The following is a 17,422-nucleotide window of genomic DNA, read 5'->3' as shown; positions in this document are numbered from 1 at the left end:
GGTTGATTGGTGCGAGTGTCTCGGAGATGTTCCTTAAAGCACTCTGCTAGGAGGCGCCCAGTCTCCCCAATGTAGAGGAGACCACATCGGGAGCAACGGATACAATAAATGATATTGGTGGATGTGCAGGTGAAACTTTGATGGATGTGGAAGGCTCCTTTAGGGCCTTGGATAGAGGTGAGGGAGGAGATGTGGGCACAGGTTTTACAGTTCCTGCGGTGGCAGGGGAAAGTGCCAGAATGGGAGGGTGGGTCGTAGGGGATGTGGACCTGACCAGGTAGTCACGGAGGGAACGGTCTTTGCGGAAGGCGGAAAGGGGTGGGGAGGGAAATATATCCCTGGTGGTGGGGTTTTTTTGGAGGTGGCGGAAATGTCGGTGGATGATTTGGTTGATGCGAAGGTTTGTAGGGTGGAAGGTGAGCACCAGGGGTGTTCTGTCCTTGTTACGGTTGGAGAGGTGGGGTCTGAGGGCGGAGGTGCGGGATGTGGACGAGATGCGTTGGAGGGCATCTTTAACCACGTGGGAAGGGAAATTGCGGTCTCGAAAGAAGGAGGCCCTCTGGTGTGTCCTATGGTGGAACTGGTCCTCCTGGGAGCAGATACGGTGGAGGCGGAGAAATTGGGAATACGGGATGGCATTTTTGCAAGAGATAGGGTGGGAAGAGGTGTAATCCAGGTAGCTATGGGAGTCGGTGGGTTTGTAAAAAATGTCAGTGTCAAGTCGGTCGTCACTAATGGAGATGGAGAGATCCAGGAAGGGGAGCGAGGTGTCAGAGATAGTCCAGGTAAATTTAAGGTCAGGGTGGAATGTGTTGGTGAAGTTGATGAATTGCTCAACCTCCTCGCGGGAGCACGAGGTGGCGCCAATGCACCCAATGCACTTGTGTAAGGCCACACTTCAAATATTCACTTTTCTGTTTTCGTGCTGTGACCTCTCCCAAACAAGTTCCTCCAAGATTAGTTGTGAATTTCACTGTTTGTTAATTTTCCCAGATGCACTCCGATGTGCAGCGATACATGAATTTAAACAGAAAGACAGTAACTGTGCAGGTTCACAGCTGTGTCAGTTAGTAGTATGGGTTTTTCTCTCTCTCTCTCTCTTCTGCACTGACCTCACCATGTGCTTCCTGTTCCTCTCCCTTTTAAAAGTGCTGTTGGTTTGACTGTTTTTTTCTCCAAAGTTCCAAAACAATGCAACAGCATATGAAACAGTAATTGCTGCTCCTGTAATTCAAGAAAATCATTTCCAACACCTAAAATACTTCAAAAAAGGAGCAGCCTGTTACAACCAGAATTTTTTCCTGTCCTCCATCTTGGATTACCCAGAATCCTTAATCTTTGCTCTTGTATTATAGCCCTCTTGAAATGAGTGCTCACATTGCACTTGCCCTCTTAATGTCCAACATGTTAACCTTAAGAGAATCCTGAACTAGGACTCTCAAGACACTTTACGCTTCAGATTCAGTGCTAAAATGCCATCATGTATAGAATATACAGCTTAGAAATAGGCTAGTAGATTCATGCTAATGGTACTAATTGACTAACTCTGCTCCCGTCACTCCTATCATCACATCATTAATTTATTTCTATCCTTTGTATATGTAACTTTCCTTTCAAAGTATCTATGCTGTTTGCATCAACTCGGTATTCTAACAGCAGATTCTCTTTGTGACAGAATATTCTTCTAAGTTATTTGGTAACTACAAATCTAATAGTGCCAGACATATTCACCAACACCAATGAAAGAGAATCTAACCATTTCACTTTGACATTCTTTTCCTACTGTTGGACCATGTTGACCCATAGCTTGATTGAACCAGACTTATAGTTTTTTCTTCACAATGGGATGTGGGTATTGTTGGTCGGACCAGCAGTTATTGTCTTCTCCTACTTCCTCCTGAGAAGAAGGTGGTGAGCTGAACCATTGCAGTCTATGTGTTGTAGAGGAGAGAATTCCAGGATTTTGTCCTAACCATACTAAAGGAATGGAGATATATTTCCAAATGTTCTCTGGCTGTCCAGTGCTGTGGTTTCTGGGTACATGCACACATCGTTTCTAGGTGTGCAGTCTTGTGGCTTACTGAAGAGTTTCAACTGCTGTGGTGTATGAGTACAAATGTTTGAAGTATACAAAGGCTTCTTGCAGCTTCTGGGCATACACTCCTGTGATCTCAGGATTTCTTGTTCAGTGTTATCTGAGTACACATTCCCATGATTTCCGGGTTTATCCAATAGACTGGAGATATATAGTTCTGTGAATTTTGAGTATACTATCTTGTGGTTAACAGTCATACACTCCTGTGATTCAGTGACACTGAAGACTTTGCGATCACAGATATTGACCACTTTCAACAAGACATTTCCTGTTTAATATTGTTTTAGTGGCAGCTTGCAGTGCACAAATTAGCTGCCATGTTTCCAATTCGACAACAGTAATTACACATTTTAACATAGTTTGGGAAGTCCTCAGGTAGTGAAAGGAGCCATATGGATGCAAAAGTGAAATTTTAATGTCATGAATTTTAAGCACATAAAATGCCTTCACATTGCCCATCCCATCAAGTACCATTGCCCAATTTAAATTTTGACGCTTCAGAGGAAAGGCCCCAGCTTCTCAAGTGCCCCATTCTCTTTGCCCTCTTTGCTGGGGTCTGTCACCATGAGAACTATCTCTACCAGAAACAGGAAGGAGTGACAATGTCAGAGACTGCTTCCACTGTCCTTTGGCAATCCCTAATAGATGATGAGAATGGGTAATTAAATTTCCTTTGCACCTCAGCACCAATATCTTGACTTGATTAACCATGGGAAGTAAAACATACTACCCATTTTTTAAAAAGTCCATCTTTGAAGAAAGCAATTTAGACTCTTTGATGAAATCTTCGTCCCTGAAGATTAATTTAAAAGCAGGCAGACAGTAAAAACAACCTTGTGTGACTATGAACCATACATACATTTTTGAAATATAGGTATTGTATAGAATTTAAGAAAGATATTGTTAGCCAGAGATATTAGGGGATATAAGATAAAAGAAAGTATATGGATTTGAGGCACAGATTATTCATTAAATGATGTCATGAACTCAAGGTATATTCCTTCTCCTGTGGTCGTAATTGGTATGTGTATAAACATGGAATATGACTATGTATTTGTCTTACCAGTCTCTGAGAGCAACTTTGTGGACTCCATTACTTTCTCAGTGTATACACCAGGCTCGTAATTCTCCATCTCAGCACTGATGATATGGATAACTCTTGCTGCCCGTCCTCGGATGGCCCCAGCAGTTCTATCAAGTGTGTCTACATCACCTTCCTGCAGTGCTATCACACACTTGTTCACATCCTCCAATATGTGATTTTCTGATAGAGTTGGAAGAGAAAGAGTGAAGAAATTAGATGTTTGTTTTATAAGAGGAGACTGAGTTTCAACAACACAAATTGCTGAGGTGTTTGTAGCAGAGCAAATCATCGCAGGCACTTCACAGAAGCAATTACCAAACAAATATGATGCCATGCCAGAGAGATAAATATGACAACAGATGACCAAAGCTGAGCGAAAAGGGATGGTTTTCAACAGAACCTTAAGAAGACACTGTTGGAGAGGCAGAGCTATTTAGGGAAGGAAATTCTTGAGTTGAGGCCCATGCAACTGAAGGTCCAGCCTCAAATAAATTGGAAATTTTAAAGAAGTCGGAATAAGAGGTTTGCAGGTCTTTTGCAGCAGAGAGTTTGGGTCAGCTTACTCTCGGAAAAGTATGCTGCTCGAATCCATGGTCTTATCTGCAAGACCTCTCTGTTTACACATAGATTAAAGTTTCACATGAGGTGAGAGGTTCTGCTCCCTTCCAGACCTTTCTACCTACTTAGTGAATCAGACTGTTACATCATCACTGTGTGTACATTTCTGACGTTCACCCCATTTCTCTACAACAAAGAGGGTTATAAACCTGCAGAGGGGACTGAAAGTGTAGAGCGATTTGTAAGCAAGGACAAAAATGAAAATGAATACATTTAGTAGGCTCCTAATTTTTTTTGGCCCCCATTATTTCGCTAAAACATTCATCATAATGGAGGCAGGTCAATGGAAGTCAATGGTGTATGGATGTTTAAACTGGTGAATGCATTGCCAGTCAAACTGATTGCTTTGTCATGGATGCTTTTGGGCTTCATGAGTGTTATTGAAGGCATTCAGGCAACTAGAGAGTATTCCATCACACTCCTGACTTGCATTTTGTAGATGGCAGACTGGCTTTAAGGAGTCAGGAGGTGAATTACTTGCTTCAGAATTCCCAGCCTCTAACCTGTTTTCGTAGCCACAATATTTATATGGCTGGCCCAGTTCAGTTATGTTCCCAATGACAGTCTTAATGGGTTTACAACAAATTCATACAAATGCAGTAAACTAATTATTTAATGTTGCATAATGCATTTTCAGCCTCATATTACCTGGGCATTTCAGAATAATAGTTAGACAGAGTTCAATCATCAGCTGGAATAAGCAATGACAATGGCCCTGAGATCATGCCATGACATGTTGAACGATAAAGGATTAATGTTTCTTTCTGAGCAGCTTCATTCCATTATTTTTAGCAGGCAGTAACCCATTTATTTCAAACTGGCAAATGTTCCAGCAACTGGAATTTCAGACAAGTGCATTAACTGTTTATTGACTGGTATCCTTGATGGTATTTCCAGTTGTTTGGATGTAATAATACATTATTTTAGAAAATGCCTTTAGTCACCATTGTTTCAAGTAGTATATTTGTGGAGGCTGAATTACAGCAAAGCAGCACTAAATTTAACCTATTTACTATGATCACAAACGCGCTGCTTATTAACATCATGGAACCACAGAATATAGGACTTAGGAGTAGCTATAGGTTATAGCTATAGGCCCTTCAAGGTGAAAGTGAGGACTGCAGATGCTGGAGATCAGAATCGAAAATGTGGTGTTGGAAAAGCACAGCAGGTCACACAGCAGGAAAATTGACATTTTGGGCAAAAGCCAAGCTTGCTCCGCCACACAATCTTAACGGTCTGACTGTGATCTCAGCTTTTCTGTGTGCCCCCAATAATATTTAACCTACTTGTTAACCAAAATTCTATTTAGAATCCCTAAAGTGTGGAAACAGGCCATTCAACCCAACAAGTTCATAAGTACCAAGTATCCTTCAAAGAGCTTCCCAGTCTCATCCTTGTAGTTCCTATGGCTAATGCACCTAAACTACACATCCCTGAACACTATGGGTAAGTTACCATGGCCAATCCACCTAACCTGCACATCTTTGGACTGTGGGAGGAAACCAGGCACCTGGCAAAAACCACGCAGACACAGGGAGAACGCACAAACTCCACACAGACAGTTGCCCTAGGATGGAATTGAACGCAGGTCCATGGCACTGTGAGGCAACAGTGCTAACCACTGAGCCACCATGCCGCTATCTAGCTCAACATTGAACAAATTAAAGATACAGCCTCCACTAACATCTGCAGAAAAGGATTCCACACACTGGTGACCCTGTGACGGGAAAAAAAGATTCTTACCCCTGCCTTAAACCAGATTCTATAGTAACTTTCAAAATGGAATAGGAATCCAAGGGGTGTCCTCCACCAAGGGGAGGATTGGGTGGTGTTTATCCAGACCCTTAGATCTTTAAGATTTCATGGACATGTACAGGACTTTATACCTAAAGGATTACAAGAGATTAGATTAGATTACTTACAGTGTGGAAACAGGCCCTTCGGCCCAACAAGTCCACACCAACCCGCCGAACCGCAGATGAAGAGTCATGTTTCAGCAATACAAAGGTCAGGCACATCTGGAGTTGTGTGTGAAGTCCAGGGGAACACAATGAAGAAGGGTATATTGGTGTTGTCAGCAGCACAGAATAGATTTACTGGGACAAAGCTTCGAGTCCAAAGGCCAAAGGAGGTAGAATTTATTCAATTTAGGGTTGTGCTCCCTTCAAAGGTTCAGGGAAATCTGATCAAAGTTTTGAGGGAAAAGTGGTTTGGATCACAGATAAATTATTTCTCATGATATGAAATCTTGTACTAGGGGCATAATTGTAAAATTAGATTCAAACTTTTCAGGAGTGTATTAAGGTTACACTATGTGCAAAATGTGTATAGAAGATTGAAATTTCCTTTCATAAATGGCTGTTGATGATTGGCCAAGTGCTAATTTTGAAACAAAATCAATTCGGGCAGAATCTTAATTTTGTTTGGCTAAGAGCGAAGTGCATCAACTATTTTTGGAGAGATTCTTGTCATGAGGCCCAGTGAGATCTTTCACCGTATATTACAAAACACACTTCATTAAAGATCTACCCCACCCCCAGGATGTCCTTCTTGTCTACTTTAGTCCTATCTTACCACACAAAACAACTCAGCATTCACTATATATCCCCTAAAGACCAGCATCCATGGCTCCCTTACAATACTGAAAAGGCATCGCATTCCAAAGATGCCTTGCTTGGGTAAGGACGCTTTCTGAAGTCAGAAAAGAGGCAGATGGCACTGCAACTATCCAACAGGGATTTGGATGGCTTACACATCAGGATGGTGCAAGGGAGAGAGGTAATCTCCTCTCAGAGAAGGGAATGGCAGACACTATGGTCAGTGCTATCTCGACAATGTAGATGAATGATTAGCAGTGGCGTAAGATAGTCAATGACCTCCTCCTCTCCACTAGGGTAACTGCCACATCCTTTTCCCAGCTACCTCACACTCACTAACACTAACCCTAACCCCACCAGACCTTTTGAGGTTCAAAGCAAGGTGGGTCCACTTGTCTCTGGCAAGAAGACCATCAGCATGTCTGGACTATCCAGAGATGAACGACCCCAGCATCATGCAACCAACCCTCCAAGCCCAAAAGGCCCACTACTGAGCAGGTTCCCTCCATCCCAAATGAAGAACCAGGGAGTGTTCTAAGGAACAATAGAAAAAAAAATCACATTGAGAGAACTTTTGGATCAGAGGTGACAATTCACTTTACATTATTTGTTACATTTCCACAAATAGTGCTGTTTCGACCTTACATCTGGTTATTTGTCTCCCTGTGTACACCCAAATGTAACTGTGCCAACATGATGCATAACCTCATGTTTACACAGGATACACAATACATGCATTCAGAAAAAGATGAACAATGTGTTTACAGTGCAATGGGTCCTGCTGACACCACTGCCCCATATAATACAATTTCCCTATTCTATTCCAGCCACTTTGCCCAAACGTGTTGATGTAACTACATTTGTCCGTGATACCTGGCACAGGGAGTTGCTTGGTAAATAAGGGCCTTCATCTTCACACCAATCATTCCCTATTCCCTCGAGCCTATAGCCTCTGGTTCTGACAAGCGGATTCTTGAGTTTCCTCCTGCGTTATTGCCACCTCTTGTCACCACTGAGTTTCCCCTTAGTTTCTGTAGACGGATCTGATGGACTGATCATGTCCATCACGTTCAGGGATCTAACTGGACAGTCATAGAAACAATTGCCGAAACTGATGACTGTACATCTCCTTGACCATATTAGCCCAACCCTCTGGACTGGCCTCTAAGTAGCAAGTGGACTGACTGTACACCCCAGAGTATAGTGGCACAGATCCCGAACTGAAAACACCCCAACCAGACGCCTGAGCATGGACAACTCCCAGACTTCTAATGGATGCTGTCTTGGACACCCTGACTGGTGGCCTCATGGACTTCAGTGAGGACTACTCCTTTAAGATTCTGAGAAGTGGCTGCCTGCTTACTGTACATGTAACATGTTGCTGCATCAATTGCTGGCACGATGCACGTGTGGTGACAAGAGATGGCACTAATGCAGGAGGAAACTCAGGAATCCATTTGTCAGAACCAGAGGCTATAGGCTCGGGGGAATAGGGAATGACTGGTAGGAAGAGGAAAGCCCTTGTTTACCATGCAACTCCCTGTGCCAGGTATCACTGACAAATGTAGTTACATCAACACTGCCATCGGGCACGATGCTTCACTCTACCTCATAAAACCATAAGACATAGGAGCGGAAGTAAGGCCATTCGGCCCATCGAATCCACTCCGCCATTCAATCATGGCTGATGGGCATTTCAACTCCACTAACCCGCATTCTCCCCGTAGCCCTTAATTCCTTGCGACATCACTTAGTCCCTTGCCCCCACCCTGCCACCACCTTGATTAAGGACTGCTGACCAGCAAGGTGAGCTGCCTGGTTGTGTGACTGAGCAAATTGGCACAGCAAATTTAGAAACACAGAAGTTAGCAGCAGGGTCAGGCCATTTGATCCAACAAGCAAAGAATAAAGAAAGAATAAAGAAAATTTACAGCCCAGGAACAGGCCCTTCAGCCCGCCAAGCCTGTGCTGATCCAACTTCACTATCTGAACCTATTGCCCAATTCCTAAGCATCTGTATCCCTCCGCTCCCCACCTACTCAAGCATCTTAAGTGAATCTACCATGCCTGCCTCTACTACCTCTGCTGGCAACACGTTCCAGGCAACTACCACCCTCTGTGTAAAGTACTTTCCATGTGTATCCCCCTTAAACTTTTCACCTCTCACCTTGAACACGTAACCACTCATTATTGAATCCTTCACCCTGGGAAAAAGCTTATCTCTATCCACCCTGTCTATACCCTTGATGATTTTGTAGATCACAATCAGGTACCCCCTCAATCTTCTTTTTTCTAATGAAAACAATCCTAACCTACTCAACTTCCCTTCATAGCTAGCACCTTCCATACCAGGCAACTTCCTCTTAAACCTTCTCTGCACCCTCTCCAAAGCATCCACATCCTTTTGGTAAGGTGGCAACCAGAATTGTATACATTGTTCTAAATGCGGCCAAACCAAAGTCTTGTACAATGTTAACATGACCTGCCAGCTCTTGTACTCAATACCCCATCCGATGAAGGCAAGCATACCATATGCCTTCTAGACCACTCTATCCACCTGTGTAGCCACCTACAGGCTACAATGGACCTGAACTCCCAGATCCCTCCGCACATCAACTTTACCCAAGGCTCTTCTGTTCACAGTATAGTTGGCTCTAGAATTAGACTCCCAAAATGCATCACCTCACGTTTGCCTGGATTGAACTCCATCTGCCACTTCTCCGTCCAACTCTCCGTCTATCTATATCCTCCTGTATTCTCTGACAGTCCCTTACGCTTTCTGCTACTCCAACAATCTTCTTGTCATCTGCAAACTTACTGATCATACCAACAGTGCCCTCTTCCAGATAATTTATGTATATCACAAACAATGGTGGCCCCAGCACTGATCCCTGTGGAACACCTTTCTCTATTTTGAGAAACTCCCTTCAACTACTACTGTCTCCTGTTGCTCAACCGGTTCTTTATCCACCTGGCTGGAACACCCTGCAAACCATGTGATTCACTTTCTTCATTTGTTTACCATGTTGAACCTTATCAAACACCTTACTCAAGTCCATGTATATGACACCTACAGCCCTTCCTTCATCTATCAACTTGGTCACTTCCTCAAAGAACTCTATTAAGTTGGTAAGGCATGATCTCCCCCGCACAAAACCATGTTGTTTATCACTGATAAGCCCATTCTTTTCCAAATATAAATAGATTTTATCCCTCAGTACCTTCTCCAGCAACTTTCTCACCATTGTCGTCGGGCTCAGTGGTTTGTAGTTACCTGGAATATCCCTACTACCCTTCTTGCATATGGGGACAACATTAGCAACCCTCCAGTCCTTCTGCACGTCACCTGTGTTTAAGGATGCTACAAAAATATCTGTCAGGGCCCCAGCTATTTCCTCTCTTGCCTCCCTCTGCAACCTGGGATAGATCCCATCCAGTCCTGGGGATTTGTCCACCTTAATATCCTTTAGTCTACCCAACACAACTTTCCTCCTTATGTCATAAAAGCAAATTACTGTGGATGCTGGAATCTGAAACCAAAAAAGAGAAAATGCTGGAAAATCTCAGCAAGTCTAGCAGCATCTGTAAGGAGAGAAAAGAGCTGACATTTCAAGTCTAACTGACCCTTTGTCAAAGCTAAAAAAAGGAGAAATAGGGAGGTATTTATATGATACTGGATTAGTGGTGCTGGAAGAGCACAGCAATTCAGGCAGCATCCAACGAGCAGCGAAATCAACGTTTCGGGCAAAAGCCCTTTTTGCCCGAAACGTTGATTTCGCTGCTCGTTGGATGCTGCCTGAACTGCTGTGCTCTTCCAGCACCACTAATCCAGTATTTGATTTTCAGCATCTGCAGTCATTGTTTTTACCAGGTATTTATATGAGGCCAGTACGTGTAGTCTTGGAGGCTAGTATAAATACTTCTCTATTTCTCCTCAGCTCTTTTCTCTCCTTACAGATGCTGCTAGACTTGCTGAGATTTTCCAGCATTTTCTCTATTTTGGTTCCCTCCTTGTGTCAACGTGATCCAGAGTAAACAAACGTCTATGTCTAATCTCACCATTTACTATGTCTGTCTCTTCAGTGAACACTGATGCGAAATAATTATTGAGACTCTCATCCATTTTCTCAGGTTCTACACACAGTCTTCCTTCCTTATCCTTTAGTGGACCAACCCTTTCTCTGGTTACCGTCTTGCTTTTTACATAGGAATAAAAGGCCTTGGGATTCTCCTTAATCCTGCTCACGAAAGTTATTTCATGACCCCTTTTAGCCTGCTTGATTCCTCACTTAAGATTGGTCCTACTCTCCCGATATTTCTCCATGGTCCATTCTATTCTTAGCTGCCTGGACCTTATGTACACTTCCCCTTTCCTCTTGGCTAATCGCACGATTTCTCCTGTCTTCCACAGTTCATGAATCTTGCCTTTCCTATCCCTTTTTTCAAAGGGACATGCCTATTCTGCACTATCTTCAACTTATCTTTGAAAGCTTCCCACATAGCAAATGCAGACTTCCCTTCAAATAGCTGCTTCCAATCCACATTTCCCAGCTCCTGCCAAATTTTGATATAATTGAACTTGGCCCAGTTTAGTACTCTTCCCTTAGGACCATTCTCATTTTTGTCTCTGAGCATTCTAAAACTTGCAGAACTGTGTCACTATTCCCAAAGAAATCCCCCACTACAACTTCTACCACCTGGCCTGGCTCATTTCCCAACACCAGGTCCAATAGAGCCCTTTCCCTTTGTTGGACTATTGACATACTGCTCTAGAAAACTTTCCTGGACGCTCCTTACAAATTATCCCCTATCCAGACCTCTGACACTAAGTGTCTCCCTGTCAACGTTGGGAAAATTAAAATCGCCCATCGCCACTACCCTGATTCCTCCATATCTTTCCATAATCTGTTTACTTATTTGTTCTTCTACCTCACGCTCACTGTTGGAAGGCCTGTATTACAGCCCCAACAATGTAACTGCGCCCTTATTTCTCAGCTCTACCCATAATGCCTCACTGCTCAAGCCCTCCATAGTGCCCTCCATTAACACAGTCATGATATCATCCCTGACCAGTAATGCAACTCCTCCTCCCACCACCACCACCCCCACCCCCCCCCCCACCACCACCACCACCACCCTTTTACTACCCTCCCTGTCCTGTCTGAAGCATCTATATCCTGGAACATTTAGTTGCCAATCATGCCTTTCCTTAAACCAAGTCTCTGTGATCACAATAACGCCATACTCCTAGGCACCAATCCAAACCCTTAGTGCATCTGCCTTACCCACTATACTCCTTGCATTAAAGTATATTCACTTCAGGTTCTTTTGCGTTCATCTGCTCTCTGCCTACTCTTCTCCTTGGTAATGCTAACTTCATGATCCTTACAGTCTCTAGTTTCCACCTCACTGTCTATTAGTCTTCTCCTCTGGTTCCCAGCCCCCTGGCACATCAGTTTAAAACCTCTCCAACAGCAGAAGCAAAATACTCCCCCAAGGACATTAGTTCCAGTCTGGTTCAGGTGTAGACCATTTAATTTGTAATAGTCACACTTTCTTCAGAACTGGTCCCAATGTCCCAATCTAGACCCTCCCTCCTACACCATCCCTCAAGCCACATGTTCATCCTGCTTATTCTTTCATTTCTACCCTGGTTAGCATGTGGCACTGGTAGCAACCTTGAGATCACTCCCTTTGAGGTGCTCCTTTATAACTACTCTCCGAGCTCCCTGAATTCTGCTTTCAGGACCTCATCTCATTTTTTGAAATTTATCATTGGTGCCCAAATGCACCACGATAATTTGCTGTTCGCCCTCCCCTTTCAGAATGCTCTGCAGCTGATTGGTGACATCTCTATCCTGAGCACCTGGGAGGCAACATACCATCCGGGAGTCACGTTTTCGGCCACAGAACAGCCTATCTGCTCCCCTTACAATAGAATTCCCCTGTGACTATGGCCCGACAAGTCTTTTTCCAGCCCTTCTTAACAGCAGTACCTCCCACGGTGCCATGATCCTGGCAACTGCTGCCCTCCCCGGGTGAGCCATCTCACCCAACAGTATCCAAAATGGTAGACCTGTTTTGGAGGGAGATGACTGCAGGTGATACCTGCACTGCCTTCCTACTCTTTCTCTGTCTTTTGGTCACCCATTCACTGTCTCCTTCAGCAATCCTAATCTGCGGCATGACTAATTCACTAAACGTGCTCACCACAACCTGCTCTACTTTCCAATGTGATTATGGATGGTCATTGAACTCAACGCCCTACTCCCAACTTCCCCTCAGATCCATTGAACACTTTAGCCAGAAGAGATATATTTACCTCTTTCTTGAAAACATACAATGTTTTCACCTCAATCACTTTCTGGGTCAGTGAATTCCACAGGCTCACCACTCTCTGGGTGAAGAAATTTCTCCTTTTCTCAGTACTAAAAGATTTATCCCTTATTCTTAAACTGACACTCCTGGTTCTGGACTCCCCCACCATTAGGAACATCTTTCCTACATCTAACCTGTCAAGTCCTGTTAGAATTTTATAGGTTTCTATGAAATCTCCCTTCATTCTTCTAAATTCCAGTGAATGCAATCCTAATTTACTCAACCTCTTCTCATACGTCAGTTCTGCAATCCCAGGAATCAATTTTGTAAACCTTCACTGCATCTTCTCTTGAGCAAGAACACTTTTCCTCAGATAAGGAGACCAAAACTGCACACAGTACTTCAGTTGTGGCCTCATCAGAATCCTGCTGAAAGATATCCTTGTTCCTGAACTCCATTCCTCTTGCTATAAAGGCCAAATGCACAGTTGCCTTCTTTCCTGCCCGCTACACCTGCACGCTGGTGTAAGATGACACCCAGGTCTCATTGCATATTCCCCTCTCCCAATTTACTGCCCTTCAAAAAATAATCTACCTTGCTATTTTTGCCACCAAAATGGATAACCTCACATCTATCCATGTTCCTTTTTATTTTATGAAACCATACAAAATACGAAAGTTGACAATAAACAAAAAGCAGCAGTTCACAAAAAAAAACACTGTTTAAGGGAAAGGGGCAGCAAGCCCAAACCCCAAACCACATTTTGACTTCAGATTCAATTCCACTATTCAATGAGATCACAATAAATCTGTTACCTAATTCCATACTTCTACATTTTTCCAATGATCTTTAATACTTTTGGTGAACAAAAACAAAATAAAACAAACTCCTTATAGGGTTTAATTAGTTAACAGGGAAATTAGGACAAATGTCAAATCCCACCTTAAGTCATCAAAAAGTAAGCAGTAACAAACACAGACAAGACAGTCCAATCAAATGCAAAGTAGTGCACAGAACAATGACCCCCCAGCAACCCAGCAAGTACCTGCCCCACCCACCTTCTGGCCACAAGGTAGCCTGCCCCTATGCCCCTTCTGGCTCTCGGTCCGGTACCATGCCCCTACCAGCTTCTATGCATGTTAAACTGCATCTGCCATGCATTTGCCCATTCACTCCGCCTGTCTAAATCACATTGCAACATCTCTGCATCTCTTCCACCCAGGTAAGGCAAGGCTGGGCAAAGCATGAATGAAGGGGCATGCAGGTAACTGCTAAATGAATGACTGAATAAGTGAGCAGCCCTAAGATGCAGCCTCGTCCATGATCGAGGTGCTTGACTCTACAAGAAAGTGTACTTGCAGTAGTCTTTCAATGCTGGTTGTGATGCACACTGCCATGCAGGTCTGTGCTTCCTCAGAGGCTTGTGAGAGGTTGGCAAAAAATCAGATGTAAACATCAATGAGTGAGAAGTGTCTGTGACTAAAGCCTGTGGATTGAGCCCTGAGATGCCGAGCAGCATTTAGGTTCCTCACAGCCAGTGGTCAGGAAAAGTCACCAAGCAGCTGGTCAAGCTTCCATGTGCAGACCTTTTGATGTCCAGCTTATTCAGTGTGTTTGCTATGGTAGAAAGCTTAATACTAATGATACAAGTCAGGTCATTAATATGATGTTTAACAAGCAATAGTCCTCCTTATGGATCAGCTTGTCGAGCAAGAAGTTCATCTCACCACTTGGCAAAAGCATAAAGATACTCACAATGCCGCAAATTCTGCCATAAATGTTGCCATCACCCGCCTTGCTCAGAATCCAAGAAGGTCTGTCCTTTGTCTTCGTTTGTTTTTGTTCACCAAAAGTATTAAAGATTATTGGAAAAATGTAGAAGCATAGAATTTGGTTACAGATTTATTGTGATTTGATTGAATAGTGGAATTGAATCAGAAGTCTAAATGGCTGAGGTCTGTTCATACATTTTTGAATTTGATATTTGCACCTGTAAAGCATTCTGTGTTGTTTCACTTTTTCAAAGCCACTTCCAAAACAAAAGGAATGTTGCATTGTTGGTTTGACCGGCATTTATTATCTATCCCTAATTGTTGTTTAGAAAGTGCCTATTTTGAATCGCTGCAAATCGGTGCTGTCAGAGGGGAAGTTCCAGGATTTTGACTTAGTGCCAGTAAAGGAAGGCCAACATAGTTCCAGGTCAGAATGGCCTATGACTGGGAGGGAAACTTGGAATTACAAATACAAAATGTTGCAATTTCACAGAAGCTGGATCGTTTAATTACCTTGGATTTAGCTTACAGAGCAATTCTGGGTTGTTTAGTTCAACTGCATTTGTTCATACCTGAAACAGCCAGAAAATCATCGACTGAAGTGATGTCATCGACAGCCTCCGTCAAAACGCGTACTTGCTTCTCCCATTGGTCTTTGAAGACATCCATGTTATCTTGAGCAACTTTACTCTGGGGCCGAGCAGCCAGAGTCAGTGCTGCATTAATTACCTGAAAGAAAAGGCAAATTAGTCTAACTACGGTTTTTACAGCTCTACACATAGCCACAGCATCCAGCAGTTAAGGGAATGCTCCACAAATCTTTAACTGTGATTAAAAATAAAGCAGATACATGATCTAGCTTAATATTTCATTGTTTATTAAAAGACTACTGGATCTGAGAATTATTCACATTTATCAAATTCAGTAAGAAATATGCTCCTGCTAAGTTATTTTTAAATTATTCATTTATGAGATGTGGGCTTCACTGGTTCAACCAACATTTATTGCCTCTGCTTAGCTGCCCTTCAGTAGGTGATAGTGAGCTGCCTTTTTGAACTGCTGGAGTCCATTTGTTGTTGATGCATTCACATTGCTGTTAGAGAACAAGTTACAGGACTTTCATAACTTCATATGTTCATAAGATATGGGAGGAGAATTACACCATTCAGCTCATTCGGTCTGCTCCGCCATTCGATCATGGCTGATATGCTCCTCGTTCCCATTTTCCTGCCTTCTCCCCAAAACCTTTCAACTCATTTTCAATTAAAAATCTGTCTAACTCCTCCTTAAATTTACTCACTGCCCCAGCATCCACCACACTTTGGGGTAGCGAATTGCACAGATCTTCATTCATCGACATTGAAAACACTGTAATATACTTCCAAGTCAGGATGGTGCGTGACTTGGAAAGCAGCTTGCAGGCGGTGGTATCCCCTTGTATCTACTGCCTTTGTTCTTCTAAATGATAGTGATTGTGGTATAGAAGACATTGAAAGAACTTTCATGAAATTCTGTAGTGCACTGTGGAGATGGTACACGCAGCTGTCACTGCGCACTGGTGGTGGACAGAGTGACTGTTTGAGGATTAGGTGTCGACTGAGTGGGTTCTGTCCTGGATGCCTGTTGGAGCTGCAGTCATCCAGGCAAGTGGGGAGTGTTCCATCACACTCCTGACTTGTAACTTGTGGTCAGGCTTTGGGGACTCAGGATAAGAGAAGAGTTACACACTGCAGGATTCCTTCCTACCTTCTCACATAGAAACGTACCGCACAGAACAGGCCCTTTGGCCCACGATGTCGTGTCAAGGTTTAATCCTAATGTAAAATATAATAACTTAACCGATGTACCCCTCAACTTACTGCTCTCCATGTGCCTGTCCAGCAGTTGCTTAAATGTCCCTAATGACTCTGCTTCCACCACCACCACTGGCAACGCATTCCATGCCTGAACAACTCTCTGCGTAAAGAACCTACCTCTGACATCTCCTCTATACCTTTCCCCTAATATCTTAAAACTATGACCCCTTGTACCCGATAATCCTGCCTTGGGGAAGGGTCTCTGGCTATTGACTCTATCTATTCCTCTCATTATCTTGTATACTGCGATCAGGTCTCCTCTCTTCCTCCTTCTCTCCAGAGAGAAAAGTCCAAGCTTTTTCAACCTTTCTTCATAAGGCAAGCCCTCCAGTCCAGGCAGCATCCTGGTAAACCTTCTTTGCACCCTCTCCAAAGCATCTGTATCTTTCCTATAGTTGGGCAATCAGAACTGGACACAATATTCCAACTGTGGTCTCACCAGGGACTTGTAGAACTGTAGCAAAACCTCTCAGATCTTAAACTCAATCCCCCTGTTAAAGAAAGCCAAAACGCCATATCCTTTCTTAACAACCCTAACCACTTGGGTGGCAACTTTTAGGGATCTATGCACTTGCACACCCAGATCCCTCTATTCCTCCACACTACCTAGAATCCTGTCTTTATTCCTATATTCAGCATTCGAGTTCAACCTTCCAAAATGCATCACTTCGCATTGATCCAGGTTGAACTCCATCTGCCATTTCACAGCCCAGCTCTACATTCTGTCTGTCACGCTGCAGCCTGCAATAGCCCTCAATACTATCGATGACACCTCTGACCTTTGTGTCATCTGCAAATTTACAAATCCACCCTTCAACCTCCTCATTCAAATCATTTATAAAAACTACGATGAGCAGAGGCCCAAGAACAGACCCCTGTGGAACGCCACTCAACACCGACCTCCAGGCAGAATACTTTCCATCTATAGCCACTCTCTGCCTTCTGTCAGCCAGCCAATTCTGAATGCAGATAGCCAAATCTCCCTGTATCCCATACTTCCTGACTTTATGAATGAACCTACCATGGGGAACCTTATCAAATGCCTTGCTGAAGTCCATATACACCACATCCACTGCTCG

At 43.5% G+C, this 17,422-nt stretch overlaps 1 protein-coding gene across 4 annotated transcripts in view; it reads right to left on the bottom strand.

Annotated features, from left to right (window-relative positions):
- Positions 1–17,422, bottom strand: part of ctnna2 (catenin (cadherin-associated protein), alpha 2) — a 1,236,619-nt gene that overhangs the window by 285,252 nt on the left and 933,945 nt on the right. For all 4 annotated transcript variants that reach the window (XM_072576926.1, XM_072576917.1, XM_072576908.1 and 1 more), the window contains 2 exons: positions 15,060–15,216; positions 3,159–3,359 (listed from right to left, as the gene is read on the bottom strand). In XM_072576926.1, coding sequence (XP_072433027.1) covers positions 3,159–3,359; positions 15,060–15,216 — 358 coding nt within the window. The remainder of the gene's footprint in view (positions 1–3,158; positions 3,360–15,059; positions 15,217–17,422) is intronic.

The sequence above is a fragment of the Chiloscyllium punctatum genome, chromosome 1 (assembly GCF_047496795.1).
Source record: "Chiloscyllium punctatum isolate Juve2018m chromosome 1, sChiPun1.3, whole genome shotgun sequence".
NCBI lineage: Eukaryota > Metazoa > Chordata > Chondrichthyes > Orectolobiformes > Hemiscylliidae > Chiloscyllium > Chiloscyllium punctatum.
This window is presented reverse-complemented; position numbering and strand designations above follow the sequence as displayed.